The 21,736-nt window shown below is 43.2% G+C and overlaps 1 protein-coding gene across 5 annotated transcripts in view; it reads left to right on the forward strand.

The window, feature by feature from the left end:
- Positions 1 to 4,405: 4,405 nt before the first annotated feature.
- The window catches only part of Sidt1 (SID1 transmembrane family member 1), an 85,232-nt gene continuing 67,901 nt past the window's right edge, over positions 4,406 to 21,736 (forward strand). For 4 of the 5 annotated variants that reach the window (XM_027412633.2, XM_027412634.2, XM_035444538.1 and 1 more), the window contains exon 1: positions 4,409 to 4,630. In XM_027412633.2, the coding sequence (XP_027268434.1) occupies positions 4,409 to 4,630 (222 nt within the window). Of the gene's footprint in view, positions 4,631 to 21,736 lie in introns of all 5 variants that reach the window. The other variant, XM_035444540.1, reaches the window with a different exon arrangement.

Below are 21,736 nucleotides of genomic sequence, written 5' to 3' on the forward strand. Positions count from 1 at the left end.
TGGAGAAGGGGGAGAAAAGGAAGGAAGGAGGGAAGAACAATCAAAAAGATAAAGGGGGGCAGACATGGAAGTGGAGTCAAGTGGAGAAGAAGAGGAGTAGAATTTACTGTGCAGTGGCTCTACTTTGGTGTTTACTTGGTCAAGGTGATTTTGGCCATCTATTCAAAGAATCTTTTAGTGAAACAATTCGTGTATAAGGTTTTCACTGGAGACCTCTATATTGGATGGTCTTGGATGTGATAGAAGACACAGACAGAGAGTGTTTATTGGGGTCACACGATTTTGAATACCATGGACAGATAGATATTCAACAGCCTGTTGGGGGCTCTGAGCACCAGAGACAGAAAGTTTGGTGGGGACTCTGAGAAGAATAATGCAGGGCCCATGGGACAGATGTGGGATCTCTTCTTGTACCTAACTGTGGATGGGGGGGTAGTTTCACAGCACAAACCTGCATCCAAGCTCTCCAACTCCCTGGAAGAAGGCAGGGAAGGTGGTGGAGACCAATACCCCCCTCTCACCCCTTTTATGTAAACTCACTTTCCAGGTGAGAGATGCTGGCACCTAGAAGTCTGTTAGCTGGGGACTCATGGACAGTGTCCTGACAGGATGCCTGTCAGTACCAGTGAAAGAGAAAGGGCTGCTGCAAAGCACTGTGCAAAACATGCTGGATTCTGACATGACCCTTACATATATGTCAATCAAAAAATGTTCCCCACCAGGTCTGAGAGATTATATTCCATTTGTTTTCTAAGATGCCTCTCAAACAATTTTGTTGAAGTGCAATATTTCCTAGGGTGGTCACTGAAGGCCCAAATGATACTTAACAAAATTGTACCATTTGTCAAGGTAGTCATGAGGTTAGGATAGTATTGAGTGTGCACATAGGAAGGAGGAAAACCAGATTTAGGTGGTTTTATTAGAGCTGGCAGAAGGTGGTCAAAAGCAAAGCTTGGGGTGGAGACGTGGCTCCTGGTGGAGGTGTGGCTCGGCTGTTATGATCACCTGCTGCTCTTATGGAGACCTGGGTCCCATTCCCAGCAACCACTTGGTGACTCACAACCAAACGACTCAACTTACAGGGGATCTGATGCCTTCTTCTGACCTCCATGAGCGCCAGACACAGATGTGTTGCACTGACATGCATAACATACAGTGAAAACACTCCACACACAAATAAATCCTAAAGACCTTAAAAAAAAAAAAAAGTGATGCCTGCAGGTTTTACATCTTTAGCCCTGACTGAATGTTCAGCTGCTTTACTATGAAGACCAGAAATGGGTGCTTCCAGGCAGGAAGACTACCGGACAGAATGTTCTCTGTGGCTCAAAATCAAATCCCAGATAAAAGGATGATTTTATCTGGTTTGTCCAAATGAACGTGGTGCAGTAGGAACCAGGCGGATCTGGGAAGGCAGCTCAAGTGAAGGGTTTGTGGAGCCCACGTCTGTGTTCTACTCCATGGCAACACTTTTACACAACACATCACAGAACAGAAGCAGAGCAAAGGACAAACAAGGAGAAAAAATGAATGGTATGACTCTAACAAAGACACTAAACAATGGAAACTCGTAACAAAACCTCAGTACCCTGACAGCCAAATGACTCAAAGACAAATACAACGGAGTTCAGGAGCAATGCTGACCTCTCACCCATCAGTGCAGACGTGGAAAGCTCTGATTGGATCCTGGTGCAGAGACACCGAAGGCAGGCTAGCAGCGGTGCAAGTCCTGTTGGGGAGCATACCTGGCCTCTATTGAGCCTTTGTTGTAATCAGGACAAAAGCCAACTGACTCGCTATACTAGTTCCCAGCGTCTGCACCACTTGCTTCCAAGGTTATGGTTTGGCATTCTGGGCTGCTTGCTGTTAAGAGCACAGGCTGGTTTCCCTGAGTGGACGGCTACAAGAGGTATTCCTCACGTTACATTGCCAGTGACTGTGTATATTCTGTCTTCACTGTGAGGTTTTAGCATTGTTAATATTAAAAGTGATCGGGCTGGAGAGATGGTTCAGAAGTGCAGTGCACTGACTACTACTCTTTCAAAAGACTTGGATTTGAACCAGGAGGTGGTGGCCCATGCCTTTAATCCCAGCACTTACGAAGCAGAGGCAGGTGGATCCCTGTGAGTTCGAGACCAACCTGGCCTACAAGAGCTGGTTCCAGGACAGGCTCCAAAGTCACAGAGAAACCCTGCCTCGAAACTCCATTCCCCCCGAAAAGACTTGGATTTGAATCTCAGCACCCACATGACAGCTCTGGAACTCCACTCTCAGTGGATCAGGCACCAGTAAAGCACATGGTACACAGACATACATGACGAAAACACCCAAACACAAAAAGGCAAATAAATAAAAATTGTAAGCCATAGCCTGCTAGCATAAATTTTTTAGCTACTGAGCTGGCACTCACAATAATATTCACAGAATAATATTTGTTCATAAAACTTTCAATTTTTAAATATACTGTTAAGTGCATTGTTTCCTCTTATCCTTAGAACAACTTGTGATTCTGAGATCATGATTGGGCTGGAGAGATGGTTCAGAGGTTAAGAGCATTGGCTGTTCTTCCAGAAGCCCTAGGTTCAATTCCCAGCACCCACATGGTGGCTCACAACCATCTGTAATGATATCTGGCACCCTCTTCTGGCCTGCGGGCATACAGACAGAGGCTGTATACATAATTAATAAATAAATCTAAAAAATGTTAGAAAAAAGAACTCCATTTACACACTCTACTCTCAATTCTTGGATTGAACTAGACAAAATTAGACTAAAATTCAAAAGATTACCAGAGATGATGATTAGCCTAGCTCACTGTGGATTAAAGCTATACTCGTGATTAGTCATAATACACAATACATGTGTCATTTATAACTCCATTTTCTAGTATACAGACCATCTAATGTTGATTTCAAATGAATACTTTTTATTTAGTACTAATTTCACACAATTATCAAGAGATCTTTTTAATTGCATCTAACCACATGGTTATTCTCTGTGGATCAAAGTCAGATTCTAGATGGATAAAACTTTGAAGGATCCTATGAAAGGCCATGGCTCCCTTTACACACCTGCAAAGCCAACATGTGGGAGAGTTGTCCCTGTGGCTCTTAGAGGGCAGAACTAGTGCAAGTGAGTGGAAGGAAGGCTGGTTTCAGCCAGAAGTATAAATTATCTTTCTAATATGGAGATGCTAGACCCAAAAAGAACATGCTGCCCTGTGAAGGAGCTGGTTCTCAGGTCCCATAAAGTTTGAGACAGACTCCTCATCTCAAAGCCTGCTTGAACTGGCTACCGCAGCAAACTGTAAAGGCCTTCAGAAATTTCAACTTACTAAATTTCATTAAACTTTGCAGAAATGGCATAAATAGTTTCAGTGCTGCAGTTTACAGTCATCTCAATTCTGGCTCATTGTATTATGTTTCTCAAATACCTCGGCTTAGGGGCTGGGATGACACAGCACTGTAATCACAGCACTTGGGAGACTGAGAAAGAAAGATTCCCGAGTTCAACGCCAGCCTGGACTATTCAGTAAGACCCTGCCTCAAAAAAATTAAATTAAAATGAACAAAAACGTAGCATAGAATCCTGGAAATTCTTCCAGATCTGAAACAAAATATTGCCGACTTAAAGAGCACAAAAGGCTTGGGTGGGAAGAAATGGTATCTGCCTAAATCTGGTCACAGCTGGCGACTGTTCTCTTGGCCATATCTATGTTTTGTAACTGTGCATATTTACATACATGCACATATGGCAAAGGAGAGATGACGCCCGTGGAGAGCAAGAGTAATAAGGAAATAAACCAGGTGTCTGAGAAGGGTTTCTGTTAGAGCAGGGCGGATAGCCAGTGAGCAACATTTCGCACCTCCAAGACTCCTGCAGGTAGCAATCCCAGAAGCAAACCGGTACACCCTCTGAAAAGGGGCCACTCTTTTGCTTTCCATTCGCTTGCCTGCAGCTAGAGTGCACATTCATTTATCTTGCACCTGATATCCTCCTTGGTGGCTGGTCATGTATATTCTTCTGGACTAGCAGCTACTTCTCTGAGGGGTTTGTTGTTGTTTTGAGGTTAAGAGGGAAGAGATCAGTGAAAATTGTCTCTGGCTAAGTAGAGGGTTCTCCGCGATGAGAAAGGGAAGACTTAAGTGCCGAAGGGGAAAGCAGCCTTCCCTGGCCCCCTCGCCTCGCGTCCCCCCTAATCCATACGCGTGACCTCCTTTGGAGACCCCAGGTGGCACATCAGTATTTGATCTGCTCCGCTCCAGCCTGCTGCGGGCGTGCGGCCACACACCACCCAGCTGCTGAAGCCGGCGCCCAGCTCCACAGGCGGCTTTGGAAGGACCATCTCCTTGCTCGCCCCTTCCTCGGGCTGCTTGTGTTTCGGGGCCCCCAGGGCGCGGCGCCCACCATGCTCGGCTGCCCGCCGCTGGCGCTGCTCTGCGCGCTGCCCTGGCTCCTGTGGGCGGAGGTCCCCGGCCACCAGGCAGAGCCCCTCGGCCAGACTGCAGAGCTGCTCCGCGATTCCCGCGACCCCGCCAGGGGCGCCGATTTTGATCGCGTCTACAGCGGGGTGGTGAGCCTCAGCACCGAGAACATCTACTCCTTCAACCTCACCAGCCACCCTGGCCAGGTAAGAAGCTCGCTCCCTCGGCTCACTCCAACTTCCGAGATCGCCCAGCCCCCTTGTTACCTCCGGCTGCATTCGGAAAGGACCTAGGGAGACTTCGGGGACCAGAAAGCCCTCTCCCTGCCTCTCTGATGCGAGGCAATCGCTGCCCTGCCTCAGCCTTGACACCAGCTTTGAGCATCTCTCGGTTTCACCTCGCTCCCACCCCAATCTGATCGCTGCCATTCCTGGGCTTTGCAGATGGGACCCACATCCTCTGCGGATCCTAGATCAGGCTGGGCCTTCCTCCAGAATGTCTGGGTGGCTATGTTCGCGGGAGGACGGAGGAGGGCGGGGGAGGTCAAACCTGTTCCCAATCCCGTGTGGACCCTTCTGTTTTACAACACAAGGGGAGGCAGAGGTGCTCATAACCTAAAATGGAAAGCCTGTGAGAATGGACAGGTCTCCTGTGTTCCGTTACCATCGCCACACTGGGTGCTTGTTTGTTTGGCTTTTGTTTGTTTGTTTGTTTGTTTTTAACAGAGTCACAGACTTATACTGCGATGCTCAGGTGATCTGTGTAGGCTTTGAATATACATAAGGGTGGGAATTTGTGTGAAAGTTCTAGATCTGCCTGACAAGAGTTACGGTGAGGCAAGAAGGGAAGAGAATTATTTCAGCGACCATGCCTCTGACTTAGCTGATTATATAATGTAAGACAATGCACATACTTCACATTTTCCCTCAATAAGATACCTTTAGGAGGGCTGGCTGTCCGGTGTACCTCCTTCTGTGTCTTCTTCCCTATAAAAGTGTCATTCCCTGCCCCCTTGGGGACATGTCAGAACCAGATGATTGGAATACCTCTCTCCCTTTCAGTCTGTGAGTCTCATTCAGTGTCACAATTCAGAAACTTCCCAGTGCCTTTCTGCTGGATGTATTGAGAAAGTGCCCCAAGCTCCCCATCTCTTACCTGGCACCAAATCCTATGGCATTTTCTCCATGGCAGCAGAGTCCTCGCCCTGCCGGATTCCTGGAACCTAAGGTTGTGCCCTGTAACAAGTGAAATTACTGTGTGCAAAGCCATTCAATTGCATGCCCCACACAAGAGACTCCTGCCTGCCCAGTGTGGGGTGCCCACCAGCAGGATGATGTGTTACACGTAAGACAGGTTCCTAGTCCAGTGGTTTCCTGAAACTAGATGAGGGTCCTGAAATCTGCAGGGTCTCTGAGGTATAGAACCAGCTTTGTCCTAAATCAAATAGCATGTGCAAAGAGAGTTGTGACAGGCTTTGGCGTTTCTTGCAGTTCTGCTGAGAAACAAATGGGGTGTTTTATTTTATGTTTCTTTCCCTCGTCTTTCCTTGAATCGATCAATACAAGCACTGTTTTGCTTGTATTGATCTGGATGCGTGTATGCATGTGTGTGTGTATACCACGTACTTGCCCACAGAGACCAGAAGAGGGCGCCAGACCCTGAGGAACTGCTGTTCTAGGCAATTGCGAGCTGCTAGGGGCAAGTGGTGGGAACTGAACTGAGGTCCTCTGGAAGGGCAGTATGTTCTCCTAACGGCTTAGCCCTCTCCTTGGGTTGCTTGCTGCAATTGAATCTCATTATGTAGTCCTAACTGGCCTCAAACGTGTCATCGTCTGCCTCAGCATACTCAATGCTGAGATTACAGTCCCTTCTAGAGGACGAACCACTGTTTTATGTTGCTTGTCTTTTCCCCTTCGTGTTGTGAACATAGCTCTACCCCACACAGGCTGTGCTGTTGGTACTTGAGTTTACCTGCTTGACTTTCCTTGGACACTTGCCATCTTGAGGCCAAGGGCACAATCATATTCTGTTCAGTATTTCAGAGCATTATAAATTCTTTCTGCAAAACTAAATGAATAAAAGCCCAAAGAACAGTAAAGATGAAGTCAAATAAAATCAAATACATATTGGAAAAATGTATCATTGTGTCCTTTCTATTTTGCATGTGGGCATTAAAGTGCTCTTTTATGAGACCATGGTGATGGTTTGAAGAATATCTACACACAATACAATAAAAAGCCAACAACAGTAAGCAAGCCTTGGAATGTTTACTAATACGTTACTAGTCCTAGAAAACAAAGCACAAAATAAGTGGTGGGTTAAACCAGCAATGCACAAACACTGTACTGACTCACCAGAGATCGTCCCCATCGATGGCAGGAAGGATTCCCAGGGAGCTTGCTCTTTCTTTCCAACTCTGACCTGGCCATCTTCTTGGCCACTCCCTCTCCTCACAATTCCAAATGCTGGCCACCACTATCTAAGTTTTTGTTATTGTTCCACATTGAACATCTTTTACCTCAATTTCCGACTCCATACTCACCCAGGAGCTGAATAGAGGTCCATTGCCCAGAGATGGAGCTTGTCATGACTGAGCACTGTGTTGCTAAGGCAGGACTCCCTCTACTTTGGGGTCATTTCCCACTACCCTTCTCCCTTCAAGATTTTAGCTTGGAAAAAAGTGTCCAGGTTTTTTATTTGTTTGTTTGAAGTTTTTATCTTTTCTTCTTCGTTTGAAGCTAATCTTGTTTGTCATTCTCTTTGTTTTGAAGAGGAAGTCTAAAATTTGGGCTTCAGTGACAGGATCAGGTCTTTGCTCCAGGCCGTTCCATCAGCCACTGCCTCTCTTTTACCACATGGAATGATGTCACCCCTCTGTGTCACTCTAGCTGAACTTGGCACCAGGAAAAACCTGATATGCCTTGAGGCCAGGACTAGTGTAAATATGAAGTTGACATTTAAAAAAAAAAAAAACCCAAAAGAATGGCCTGACCAGTTTAAAGCCAAATAAAGGAAACAGTGGTCAAAGGTTCAGGTTCGGCAAGGTAGACTCATTTCAATTCTCTGGGGAGCAAGAGTCCTTTACCTGGGAATTAAGAGTTAAACTGTGCAAACTGGTGGAGAACCACAGGGCTCAGTCAACCAAACAGGAAATCACCTTGCAGGAAAGTTACTAGGGATAGATGGGCTGGGACAAGGACACAAACACAGGTCTACAAGGAAATGAGAACACCCTGGTGGAGATTGGGGCTGTTTCACCATCAGAAACCCTTACAGAAAAGCATAACCAGTGCAGAGCAGGCCGTCTTCTCTGAGGCTTTCAGGGACAGAATTCCACAGTGGCCTTAGCCCTTGAGACCTGGAAACAGTTATCTCTTTTTGTTACCTCTTCCCCTCCCCCATTTGCTTGTTTTCAGATTAGCATACAAAGTAATGGGCTTCCTTGTGTTGTTTCTCAAACTTAACTTTGCTGGTATCACCCCTTAACCCTCCCTCTCCCCATCCTGCCCTTGTACGGTTCAGTCCCCAGCATCCCCATTCTATTTTCATATCATGTACTCGGTTACTTCTCCTTCCTTAAAATCTCATTTTCTCAGCCAGGTGGTAACAGTACACACCTTTAATCCCAGCACTTGGGAGGAAGAGGCAGGCTGATCTCTGTGAATTTTGAGATATGCCTATATCTGTAAGTGTTTTCTCTTTATTTTTCTTGAATGGTTTCAGAATTTGGGGTTTTAAATGAAGGATTTTGATCTATTTGAGTTGATTTTTGTGCAGGTTTAGGGATGTGAACATAATTTCATTATTCTGCAGGTAGATATCCACTCTTACCAACACCATTTGTTGACGAGGCTGGGTTTTTTTTTCTGTTTTTTTTTATTTAATTTTTACAAAATTATAATTTCACATGTCAGTCCTTTCTCCCTCTCCCCCCCAAAGCTGTCTTTATTTTAATATATGCTTTTTATGCCTTCTTTAAATTAAATGGCCAAAAGATGCATAAGTTCACATCTCTCTTTTTGTTTGAGTACTGTGTTTTCTGTGTCCCGATGGCTATGTAGTATAATTTGAGATCAGGTATTATGATACCTCCAGTAGTGTTCTTTCTGCATTGGATTGCTTTGGCTATCTGTGGTCTTTGGTTTTACCATATAACTTTTACAGGTTTTTTTCTAATACTCTAAAGATTGTCATTGAAACTTTCATGGGGAGTGTATTGAACCTGCAGATGACATGCTGTTAATATAGTAATTTTTCACAAAGTTAACTCTGCCAATCCAGAAGATGGACAGAAGCATCTATCTTATGTCTAGTCTCTTCTTCAAATTTGTCTTTCAGTTTCTTACTTTTGCAGGGAGGAAGAATCTAGAAAAACTTTATATTTGATTTTTTTGAGAATTTCATATACAAGTACTGCATTTACATCAATTCCAAAACCCCCCTTTTTCTCTAGAACTACTCCCTTGCATACCCTACTCCCCCTCAATTTCAATACCTTTTTTTTTTTTTTTTGGCTTTTGAGACAGGGTTTCTCTGTGTAACAGTTCTGGCTGTCCTGGCATTAGCTGTGTAGAACAGGTTGGCCTTAAACTCCAAGAGATCCGCTTGCCTCTGCCTCCTGAGTGCTGGGATTAAAGGAGTGCACCACCACCACCAGGCTTATTACTTATTCTTTAATTATTATTGCCGTGTGTGTGTGTGTGTGTGTGTGTGTGTGTGTGTGTGTGTGTGTGTGTGTGTGTGTGTTAGAGCTGACTACATAGGAATGGATAACCTATTGGCTCATCCCTGGAGAAGACTAATTCTTCTTTTGTCAGCAAGAATTAATTTTGCTTTTCAATTAATTAATCAATCAATTGTAACTCATCATCTATAGATGGGGCCTTGTGAGATTCCATCCATCCATGGTGTCATTGTGTTGGGTGTTGGTCTTATTTAGGTGACTATATTTAAAAGGCTTCATGAGTTTAACTTCTCTGTCACAGATAAAGATGCTGCTTCATGGTAGACATCAGGATTCCTTAGCTCTTACCATCTTTCTGGCTCCTTTTCCTTAATGTTCCCTGACCCTTAGGTGCAGAGATTGTGTTGTGTATAAATCAACTAGTGTTGGACATCTAATATAGTCAGTTGTTTTTTACATTTTGACCATTTGTAGTTTTATGCAATGGCCTCCATCTGCTGGAAAAAAAGAAGCTTCTGCTGTAAGAGGTGAGAACTGTACTTACCTGTGAGTCTAAGCATCAATATTTATAATGCAGTTAGAAATTATAAAGGTTCAGGAAAGTGTCACTAGTGAGTTCTCCTCGAGGATTCATGACCAGCCACAGGTACCAGTCTGTGTTTACAGTGCCAGGCATAAATTCTCTCCTATTGAGTGGTCCTTAAGTCCAAATGAGATGCCTGTTGATTACCCCAAGGATTAAGTACCACTCTTGTACCTTTGGGAACATCTTGCCATGATTGGCATTTGTGTGGTTCATAGGCTCTACATCTGGTAGAAGTGTTGATTGGTTTCTACTCTAGCAGCTTGTATAGCACCTTCTGATCCTACGGAGCTAATCCTCAGGGAGATGGCTTCTGGGTCAGTTCTAGCTGGATTCCTCCAAGTCACATGTCCAAAGTATGTGGTGTCTTCAGCAGCAGGATCTTACCTTCAAGTTCTGGAAGGCAACCAAGGGCAACAGCAATAGCCTTTATTATTTGGGGGGTATCTTTGAGTAGCATAACCAACAACTTGAAGGGAGGTTTCCTATGCCAGGCACTGGGGTTGTTATATCAGGAGTAGGGGGCTTTCATCTTCTTCTTTAGGTATTTTAAAGCTGTGGTGAATGGAATATTTTTCCCAATTTGTTTCTTCAGCAAGTTTGTTATTAGCATATAGAGAAGCTATGGTTTTGTTGTTGTTGATTTTGTATCCTTCAATTTTACTGAAATTTTTAAAAATCTTTCTCTTTTTTCTAAGTATAAAGTCATTTTGTTTACAAATAGAGATGATTTGACTTGTTTTTCTGTTTTGTCCCTCTCTTCTTGTCTTTCCCTTGTCTGGGAAAGACTTCAAGCACTATATTGAATAAGGGTGGAAACAGTAGCCACCCTTATCTAGGTCTTTTTTTGTTTGTTTGTTTTGTTTTTTCGAGACAGGGTTTCTCTGTGGCTTTGGAGGCTGTCCTGGAACTAGCCCTTGTAGACCAGGCTGGTCTTGAACTCACAGAGATCCACCTACCTCTGGCTCCCGTTATCTCAGTTTTTTTTTTTTCCAGTTGAGTATAATTTTGTTCTAGTGTTTATTTCCACAGTCAAAGAATAATCTTTGGCTTTATTAATATCAACTAGTAATTGTACATATGGACCTGGTTGTAACATTATCCTGAGTTCAGATTAAGGAAAAAAAAAAACCACTACCCAGTCCTCATAAACAATAAAATACCTGGACATTCCAGTGCTAACTTTTGGCTATGTGGTAACACACATAACCCTCATATTTGTTGGCTCCTTGCCTATAAGGCTACTAAAATCAAATTGAAAATATTTTTAAAGGGGTGGCAGGGTGGCTCAACAAATGACAGTGCTTGTTGCACAAGTCTGATGACCTGGCATCAATCCTCAGAGCCCACAGTGGGAGATGAAAAGAGAAAACTGATGCCCAAAAGTTGTCCTCTGACTTTCACACAGGTGCTGTGGCACACATGAACCCCACTCACATAATCATCACATGCACTCACACTCACACACACACACACACACACACACACACACACACACACACACACACAATTTTAAAGGAAAAAAATTTAAATCATTAATGTAACTTGGTAAACTTTTTACTTGTCATTATTTCCTAAACCACACAACATGACAACTCTCTGGCCAGCATTTGTAGAGAGGACTGAAAGAATGTTTACAGATGTGCATGAGCTGTAGGAAATGGTGTGCGCGGTGCTCAGACATCTGCAGAGTGGGTATCCCTGGGGTCTCTGTAACAAGCACAAGGATCCTGACACGCAACAGCAGCATACATTAAAGGAGACAGAGAAGAGTTGAAAGCTTGGATGTGGTAGCCTCAGTCTCCATTTCTTGTAATGAGCCAGGTCATGCTGGTTCATTGTCTTCTGAGGCCAGGAAACCTCCTTTGCTGTCCTCCCAGTCTCCTTCCAAACAGGACCACTGCTTGTTGGAGGGAGAAATATCTCATTAGCACATTATCTAGATGAACCTTCCTGCAGCAGCACATACCACGGGCAGATCTGGTGTCTGGTAAGGACTTGTTTCCTAGTTGCAGATAGCCACTCTCTTGCTGTATCCACAGAGAGATGAGAGTGCAGAGAGAGGGCCAGGCCTGATACGAAGCAGTCTCTGGGTCTTTCCTTATGAAGGCACGGATCTCATCCTGTGACCCAATTATTTCCCTGAAAGTTTCATTTCAGACATCATTTGGGGGATTAGGCTTCAACCTGTGAAGAATTGGGGTGAGGTGTGAGACACAAGCATCCAGTCCGTAGAAATCACCTCCTGCTTTTTCATCTTTCACTGTGAAAATGACCTCAGTAGGTCATGAAGGTGCTTAGGGGCTGACATCACTTCACTTGTGGAGCTGATATTACGGAGGACACAGCCTGATTACACAATGAATGGGTTGTAGAATGGGTTCTATAAGTTTGTGGTATTACACCGAGTCATGTAGATGGTGTGACTAGTCTGAACTGATATATAAAGTACACACCACATTTCAAAGGCCAGATGAGAATAATATCAAATGTTTTACCAATTTTGTGTGTGTGTGTTTAAATGGGATTATTTTTTAGATATTTAAGATTGAACTGGCTGGGCAGTGGTGGTGTGTACCTTTAATGTCAGCACTTGGAAGGTAGAGGCAGACTGACCTCTGTGAGTTCAAGGCCAGCCTGGTCTACAGAGCTAGTTCCAGGACAGTAAAGTCTACACATATCACCCTGTCTCAAACCTCTCCTGTCCCCCCAAATTGAATTGATTTTACAAAATGTATTTCACTTATCTTATTTTGCCTTTTCAACCTAGCTACTAGAAGATTTTTAAACAGGCACATAATTCATCTTTTACTTTTTTTGGACATCGTGGAACCATGAACTTCTGTTTTAGAGAAACCTACATCCTGCATACAGTTCAGTTGGAGGAAACTGAGCTTTAAAAGGTCATGATAGGTAAGCAGAAAGAAGGGCAAGGCACTTTGAACTCAGAGAAGTAACCTGATTTCTTTTCTGACAAGATTCTTCATTGTGAGCTGTAGGCTTATAATGAGCAGCTTCTCGTTGACTATTTGGTTGGCTTAAGCTGCTGCTTACAAAGAAAACACAAGATAAATGCTTTATTCTTCATTTGCCAAATATAAAATATTGCATTGTTCCCTAGCATTCCATAATGTCGCAGTTATCAGTTATTGATTTAAACATACTTGATGAATTTTGGGTCACTGTTGCTTTTATTTTTACCTAAGGAAGAAAAAATCACCCATCATTGGGGAATGAAGGCCAATTAGAGCTACTTTCTGAATTGTTTTGACAGGTCTGTTTTTTTGTTTGTTTCTTTGTTTGTTGTTTTGATTTTTAAAAAGTTGTCTCATGTAGCCCAGTCTGGCCTTGAAACCACTATGTGGACAAGAGTAACCTTGAACTACTGATTCTTCTTCCTCCACTTCCCAAGTGCTGGGATTACAAGCACATGTGCTAATCTCTTGCTTGCTTTCAAGAAAGTTACATTTGTTCCTAACCAGACGTCATGCATGGGCTCAGGAAGGCCAGGTTAGTCAGAGTGAGAAATAGTTTTCAGAGAAAAAGAACTAGAATCCTTTACTGCCAGTGGTCGGTAACCACTTTTCCAAGCCTTTCCAGTGGGTAGGTCTAAGGAATGCATCGTATCGTGAGCCAATATCATTACTTCCAATTCAGATTGGGAAATCTGAGGTTTTATTTGCTCTCATTGATATTCTGCCTACAACCCCTTTCTTTCAGACTCCAAATCCTTTCAGACTCCTGTTCTCAACAGGAAAAACTTGGCTACACATTCACTGTCTCCCACAGGAAAAAAAAAAAACACCATTTTTAAATAGTGATGTTAATATTATCAAAACCATACAACTACTAGAAATAGTCTGATTTGTTTGTGTAGTTCCTGTAAAAAAAAAAAAGCATACTGCATCACACTGCCCAGCTGCTGTGCTTAAGGTAACAGGGCAAGTTCTTTTGGTGAAGTGGTACTACTAATATGTTAGGCTCTTTTGTTTCATTGTATTTTTTTTAAAAGATTGTATTTATTTATTATGTATACAACATTCTGCTTCCATGTATATCTGCACACCAGAAGAGGGCACCAGATCTCATAACGGATGGTTGTGAGCCACCATGTGGTTGCTGGGAATTGAACTCAGGACCTCTGGAAGAGCAGTCAGTGCTCTTCACCTCTGAGCCATCTCTCCACTCCCGTTTCATTGTATTTCTGAATTTTAAGAACTGATTCTCTTTTAAGATTTTTTTTCTTTTATCTGCAAAATATGTGACAATGAAGGTCTGCTTATTAGGTTTCAAACCTTGGGGGAAATGGCTGAGGTGCCTATTTAACATTATCAAAGTGGATGCTGCTGGCCAGGTTCTCCCAGTATCCCTCAGTCCCTACCTGTTACAGGTCCTCCTGACTGGCTACCCTGCCCTCTCCCCTAAAAGTTCTCCAGCCCAGGGGCTGGGCTGCCCTTCCCTATATAACCCAATCATTTTGATTACCTGGTCCTTTTACTCTCCTTTGGGCCTCCTCGTTGTTGCACCTGTTTCCCCTCCCCTCTTCCCTCCCCTCTCTCCTCATATGGCACAGCTCAGTCTGGTCATGTCAACTCTGGACTCTCCTAGATGTCCCAGCCTCTGGCTATATGACCTGTCAAAAAATTTTACTTTTTAATTAAAAATTTATTTCGAGAATTTCATGCATAATCACTGTATTTACATCATCTCCACCCCCTCTCTAAATCCTCCCCTGCTTCCCCAGTCCTTTTCAATTTCATGACCTCTTCTTTATTATTATACATATAGATACATACATACACACTGGGGATGAGAAACCTGCCAGGGGCTCCTCCCCGGAGAAAACCGATTCTCCTCGGTCAGTGACCATCAACTGCCTGTATGTAGCTCCTCATGTAGAGAAGGGGTGGGAGGGCTTGTCAGACTTCCCCCGTTCATGTTGACTTGTCAACTGGTGTTGTCATTGTGCCGGTTTTGATATTTCACTGGTTTTTAAGGAATTTCCCATTACTGGTTATTATTGAGATTATCTTTGAATCTCAACCTCCAGGCCAACTACCAAGTCCCAAGTACAACTCCCTGTGGACCATTTAGCATGGTGAGCCTCAATTTTGAATTTGCAGTTAAAGGGACAAGCGCTTTCTTTTCCCCAGGAGAATCTGTAACCGGGACTAGTGCAGCTAATCCTCCCTGTGAAGGCTGAGGCAGGGGTTCCCAAACTATTTCAGATCCACAGTTTTACTCAGTAAGCCATAGATTACGGAATTCTCAGAATCCTTTTTATAATATAAATCTTTATTAATGGTCTCTGAAATACGATAAACTCCTTTTCTCTAGGAGATACCAAGGTTCTCACTGTGTTTTTATGTATCTTCTAAACATTGGACAGTGCAAATACTTTTACTTACACCTCAGGACAATAAACGACCAAAAAACCGATCAGGATTGGGGAAAACATGGGGAGTTTGGGAGATGTGTTTTTATAAGCCATTTCACTACCTTCAAAAAACTCTCTTTGTTTTGTAAATCAAACAAATATAAAGTTGACTGTTTTCTAACTCCCCCACCTCCAATTCAGTTTCGTATAGGTCTTTCCACTGCTTAGAAGTGGTTGGTTTCCAACTGCTTTTCCCTGTGTCCTTGCCATGTGCTTGTGCACTGAGAATGGCTTCCAATTCCTTTGTTCCTTCTTGCTATCATTCCTGCTGAGCAGCACATCAGTAGGCTTGCTATGGTGTGGGTTTGTTTGGGGTTGTTCTTTGTTTTATTTTCACTGTTGTGATAGTCTCTTCTGAGAGGGTATTTTAAACATCTGAAACAATATGCAAAGATTCCCCACCTTTTCCCCCACTGTGGTCTCAGCTGGCTATTTTCAATATCTTTTCTATGTCCTTGCTTGCTGTAGACTTCAGTCTAAAAGACCTGAAGGGAGGCCTTGGAATCTCTTTGCTGCTGGAAGAAGCCAGCATTTCTGTCTCCTTTTCAAACAGAACTAGCCCCTTGATGTTAATATTATTACGGGTTGCCATGCAGCATCCCAGAGTATGTTAACTGACTCTTCTTGCATTGTTTAACTCTGGGCCTAACAGAAGTTCCATGTCAACACAGCAGGAACATGGTGCTGTGGTAGCTCCAAGGCATAGCTAATGAGCTATTTAGTGAGGGTGTCTGGAAAGGAAAGTAGTAAACGAATCTTGAAGCTACCAGAACAGAACACAGCATCAGAGCCATCTATTTCACCAGAGTTATAAAAACATTTTTAATAAGCATTATAGTTTTTTTTCTTGGCTATTTGGAAAATGGAAAATTTTAAAGCTTTTCTTAAGAATGAGTTGGCTGTTAGAGGTGAGGGAGAGGACCAATGGGAATAAATTTTGCTTAAAAATTAGAATCAGGAATAAGAATATCACATACTATTAGATACTGCATCTAAGATCCTTTGATTTAGGTAAGCAAGTCTCTAGGAATGTGTATAAAACTCACCTATACAAAAGCAATAGATTTGTATTTTACAAGACAGTGTTTGGCACTGGTTCTATGGCTCAGCGGGTAAAGGGTCTTGTGTCAAGCGTGAGAACCTGTGCTCCGTTTTGGTGGCCCACAAGTTAGAAGGAGAGAATCCATTCCCAAAAGTGGCCCCTGGCCTCCATGAGCTCACTACAGCCTATGCATGCCCCAACCCCCAAACAAACAAACAAACAAAAAAGTAATTAGAAATGTAAAGATATTACTTCATATCTGGAGAAGTAAAAGTGAACAGCAGTATTATGCAGGAGATGTATGTTATATTTTAAATGCTAACTGGCCTCTAGCAGCACATAAATGCAATTTCAATCCTTGGAAGGCAAAAGCAGAAGAATTGCTGCAAGTTCAAAACCTGCCTCAACTACACATCGTGTTCAAGCCCAGCCATCTAGGGATACATAGCCAGACCCTGTCTCAAAAACCAAAGCAAACAACAATTAGCGGCAAAATGAACAAAATAATTATTTGCTGAAGTGATTCCTTACTTAGGGTTTTTATTCCTTCAATCCCTTTGAGTGACAACAGCAGACAAAGAAACTGGTTCTATTAGGAGGAAGGGACACGGACATTCTGATCTTGTTGTACAAGATTGAACAGGGCAATTTTCAACTGACTATTTAACAAGCATGAAACTGGAATGAAGGTGGATTATGTTGCAAATGTGTCCGAAGAATGCTGAAAACAAGCTGTCTTTACTGATAAGAGAGCTAAAGCAATTCACTTCCGCATCCCAGCTGCCAGAACTGGGACATTTCCTTTCTCTTTAGATGACCAAAAAGTTTTTTTAGCAGCTAATACTCAAACTCCCATTTTAAAGCATTCTCTTTTGATGCCCCCCCTTACCTTTTTTTCCCATTTTTTTTAATTTGAATTAGAAACAAGATTGTTTTACATGACAATCCCAGTTCCCTCTCCCTCCCCTCCTCCTCTACTACCCCTCCTCCAACTAAAACCCTACTTATCACATACCCTTTCTGCGTCCCAGAGAGGGTGAGGCCTTCCATAGGGGGTCTTCAGAGTCTGTCATATCCTTTAGGGTAGGGCCTAGGCCCACCCCCATGTGTCTTGGCTTAGGGAGTATTCCTCTATGTTGAATGGGCTCCCGAAGTCCACACCTATGCTAGGGATAAGTACTGGTCTACTACAGAAGGACCCATGATTTCTGAGGCCTCCTCACTGACATTCAGGTTCCTGGGTTCTGGATTAGTTTCATTCTGGTTTCCCAGCTATCAGTCTGGGGACCAAGAGCTCCCTGTTGTTCAGGTCAGCTGTTTCTGTGGGTTTCACCAGCCTGGTCTGGACCCCTTTGCTCATCACTCCTCCTTCTCTGCAACTGGATTCCAGTTCAGTTCAGTATTTAGCTGTGGGTGTCTGCTATAGGCTATAGGATGTCATTTAAGTCAGTCATCAATCTCATTATCGGGGGAGGGCATTTAAGGTAGCCTCTCCTCTGTTGCTTAGATCGTTAGTTGGTGTCATCTTTGTAGATCTCTAGACATTTCCTGGGTGCCTGATTTCTCTTTAAACCTATAATGTCTCCCTCTGTTGTGGTATCTCTTAAGTTGCTCTCCTCTATTCTTCCCCTGACTCAACTTTCCTGCTCCCTCATGTCCTCCTCACCCCTCCTCTTCTCCCCTTCTCATTCTCCTAGTCCGCCCCACACACATACTCCCAATTTGCTCAGGAGATTTTTCTCCCTTTCCCCTTCTCAGGGGGACCATGTATGTCTCTCAGAGTCCTCCTTGTTTCCTAGCTTCTCTGGCAGTGTGGATTGTAGGCTGGTAATCCTTTGCTCTATGTCTAAAATCCATACATGAGCGAGTGCATACCATGTTTGTTTTTTTGTGACTGGGTTACCTCGCTCAGAATGGTTCCTTCTAGTTCCATCCATTTGCCTGCGAATTTCAAGATTCCATTGGTTTGTTTTGTTTTGTTTTGTTTTTTGGAGTTTTGTTTTGTTTGTTTGTTTGTTTTTTCTGCTGAGTAGTACTCCATTGTGTAAATGTACCACATTTTCTCTATCCATTCCTGGATCCAACATACCCAGAGACTTCCAAGTCCCCAGTACCAGTCTTGCCTCTATCCACCGGACTAGGTAGGCTTGGGGCTGTTTCCGGCCTGGCTTCCTCTGTCCTGCTCGGGGACACCTGAGGCCAGGGGACTGCTCACGGGATCCCATTTCTGCCGGATCTAAACACCCAGAGACTTCCAAGTCCCTGCTACCAGTCCAGCCTCCATCCACCGGATTTGGACCCTACTCTTAACAGTTAGCCCCAAGGCCGGTCAGAAGTGACAGCAAGCGCTGATGAGGAACAGCCACAACAAATGGTAACACCGCCTATGTTTTGAGAATATTCCAAGTGTTTGGATAAAACGCTCTATTTCTAAAAATGGTGGCAAATGAGATTATCTAGCATTATCAAGGGAATAAAAGCCTTCTCTGGCTATCTGGGAACTTGCAGTTGGTGCCCTGGACCTGCAAGGCAGAAAATGAAAGACAGAACACATGCATTCTTCCTGCTTTGTTTCCCACTGACATCTTGTACCCTTGGTTTCCCCACTATTAATAGCTTGCATTGATGTGTTACATGAGTGATGGCCCAATATTGCCTCATCACTGCGTTTGTTATCCACTGAAGTCCATAGCTTACATGTTCCCTCCCATCAGTCCTCACAGTTTCATGGGCCTGAAGAAATGTCGTGTCCCACTGTTATGGTATCATATCTTTTATCTCCTAAAAATCCCCTATGTCTTAACAATGATATCTCTCTTTTCTTCCCTCAAACCCCTGGAATACTGGCTTATTTTTTTCCCAAATATCTCTAAAGTTTGACAACCTCAGAACATCATGTTTAAAGGAGATCCAAACACATCACCTCAAAATACGCTCCTTTGGCATGCTGGCCCTTTCTATTTAGAGGTCTTGAGAAACAGCAGGTGCAAGATCACCTGGACCCTGAACCCTCATTCTATTTCTTAAAATCAGGAGATAAAACCCCATGGGAAATATACCCTCCTCATATTAAAAGAATAGTGACTTTATCATGAAGGGTGACAAGGTGAGGCAGAAGAATTTTGTACAAACATTCTTAGACAACGTTTACCTTCCTATCTGCTAATCTGCTGAAACAACTACCCAAACCCAAGCCTTTACTTCATCATGGTTTCAGTTTACTTTATTCACCTAATTCAATATCTATTCACTCCACTGTAAGTGTATCTTCAGAATTCATGGGTTCATGGGGTCTTCCACATGACTCTAAATGTAATTAACTTTGAGTGCCTTTCTACCATTAATCTATACATGTCAATTTAATTCTGAACCCATTCAGGACTATAAAATGTCAGAGGTAGACTTTGGCATCTACATATACAACATATAGGCTTTCAGACTCACCTCCTTCACTTGGCAGCATGCATTGAAGGTGTCCCCATATCTTTCTTGGCTTTCTAGTGATAAACAATACTCTGCTATCTAGATAAACTACAGTCCATTTATCTGTGGTTTCATTGAAGGGCACACTGGTTGTAATTGGGCCAATTACAAATAAAGCAGTTGTAAATGTTTGTGACAATTTAAGTGTTCAGCTAGATTTGTTTTGCTTTTGTTGTTGCTGTTGTTTGGAGACAGGGTTTTTCTGTGGAGCTCTGGATGCACTGGAACTCACTCTATAAACCAGGCTGGCCTTGAACTCGGAGATCCGCCAGCCTCTGCCTCCTGAGTGCTGGGATTAGAGGTGTGTGCTACTGCCACCTGGCCAGCTCACTCTGTTAAATACATGGCATATGAGCTAGATCAGACAGACTATATTGGCGTTGAAAAGTCTGTCAACATCATCTTCCAAAGTGATCATCTCGTGCTCCCACCAGGGATGAACAAGAGCTCCTGATGCTCCACAGCGTCAGGACATTTGTGGCCAGTGGTGAAGTCTAGACCTTCCCACAGATGTGCAGTGCTACCTCATCATTGTCATCTGCAGTTCCTTAAGAACGTGTGTTGTTGAGCACTGTTTCTACGCCTGGCTACTATCTAGTTACCTTCTTTGGTGAGGTGATGCTTTAGACCTTTTGATTAAATTTTCAATTCATTATCGTTGAGCTTTAAGTTTATTTTGTGGATGTTAGATACCAATCCTCTGATGAATATGTGTTTTATAATATTTTCTCCCTCCTTGCGACTTGTCATTTTTATGTCCTCAATGTTTTCGAAGACAGGGCACACATTGTAAATTCTACTGGGCTGCCATTTATCAACCTTTTGCCAAGTATCCTACTTTTGTTGTCACATCTAAAAAGTTGTCACCAAAGCAAAATCACCTAAATTTTTTCCTGTGCCACCACCACCACCACTGGGCTGAATCCAGGTTCTCTAAAAGAGCAGTCAGTGTTCTTAACCATTGAGCTAACTGTCCAGTCCCTGCCCCAACCTTCTTAACAAGATGGACCTCATTCATCCCAACTGTAATGGCCCTGCTTGCATTTCAAGCCCCAGACAAATGAATTTTCTCTTAATTCTTCCATTATGCTTCTTGCCCTTCCTCTCCTTCCCCTTAGCTCCATCCACAATGACATTCCCTTCATTTGAACACTTTTTTCTTACTCTGCTCTCTCCCTACTTTTCTGGCTTTTAGGAAAATATTCTTCCCAAGGTCCCTTCTGTACTCTTCCCCAGAAACCTCCAAGTAAATTAAGTGGCTTGTTGAATTAACACTCCACATACAAACCACCCATCTTCATGAAGATGGTAGCTATGTCTACATTGCTATCCAAACAATGCCTCACACAGGAAGGAATCAAATATTTACTGAATGAACTAAGACAATCCCAAAGCAGCCAGCTTGCCTGCGTTGTCAGTATTCGTGGCCCACCCACAATCACACATCACCTTAGCAGCTTCCCTGTGTGTGTGGAATTAAAGCTTCTAATACAATATTTTGATCCTAAACCAAATGATGAAGGCTTATAGAAATGTTTTCCTATCTAGGTTATTGATGGCACAGTGAAACTAAAATGGCATGGTTTATACAGCAATCTTCTTAGAGACAGGCTCTGGATCAAGAACATTGAGAATCTGAAAGTGGAAGAAATAAGTAGGCCCCAAGGGATAAACTGCTCTTTTCAATGAGATGAATGTGCTGTTCCTAGAGGCCAGGCCATAAAAGGAAATTAAGATCCTCTATGGGATGGATCTTCCTCCTTTGCCATTTGGTCTTGTAAGCCTGTCTCCACTCAGCAACAGATAGTCAATAGTGACTGACAAATGGCCAGAGCTCTTCTGCCATCTGAACCCAAGTGTAAGCAGAGTGGCTCTGCCTTCTTCTTCTCTGGGTGTCCTATGGGTCAAGCAACTGTCTCACACCATCTGCCATCTGATTGGTGACACTACCCAGGGCAGTGAAGAGTCTAGGTGTCATGGTTCTCACCATATGGAGACTGAGGCCCACCCAGAAACTTTAGAGCAATTTGTTCAAGGCCACACAGATGTTAGTGCCAGACAAATAACTACATAAATAAAACCC

The sequence above is a fragment of the Cricetulus griseus genome, chromosome 4 (genome assembly GCF_003668045.3).
Source record: "Cricetulus griseus strain 17A/GY chromosome 4, alternate assembly CriGri-PICRH-1.0, whole genome shotgun sequence".
In the NCBI taxonomy this organism is placed as follows: Eukaryota; Metazoa; Chordata; class Mammalia; order Rodentia; family Cricetidae; genus Cricetulus; species Cricetulus griseus.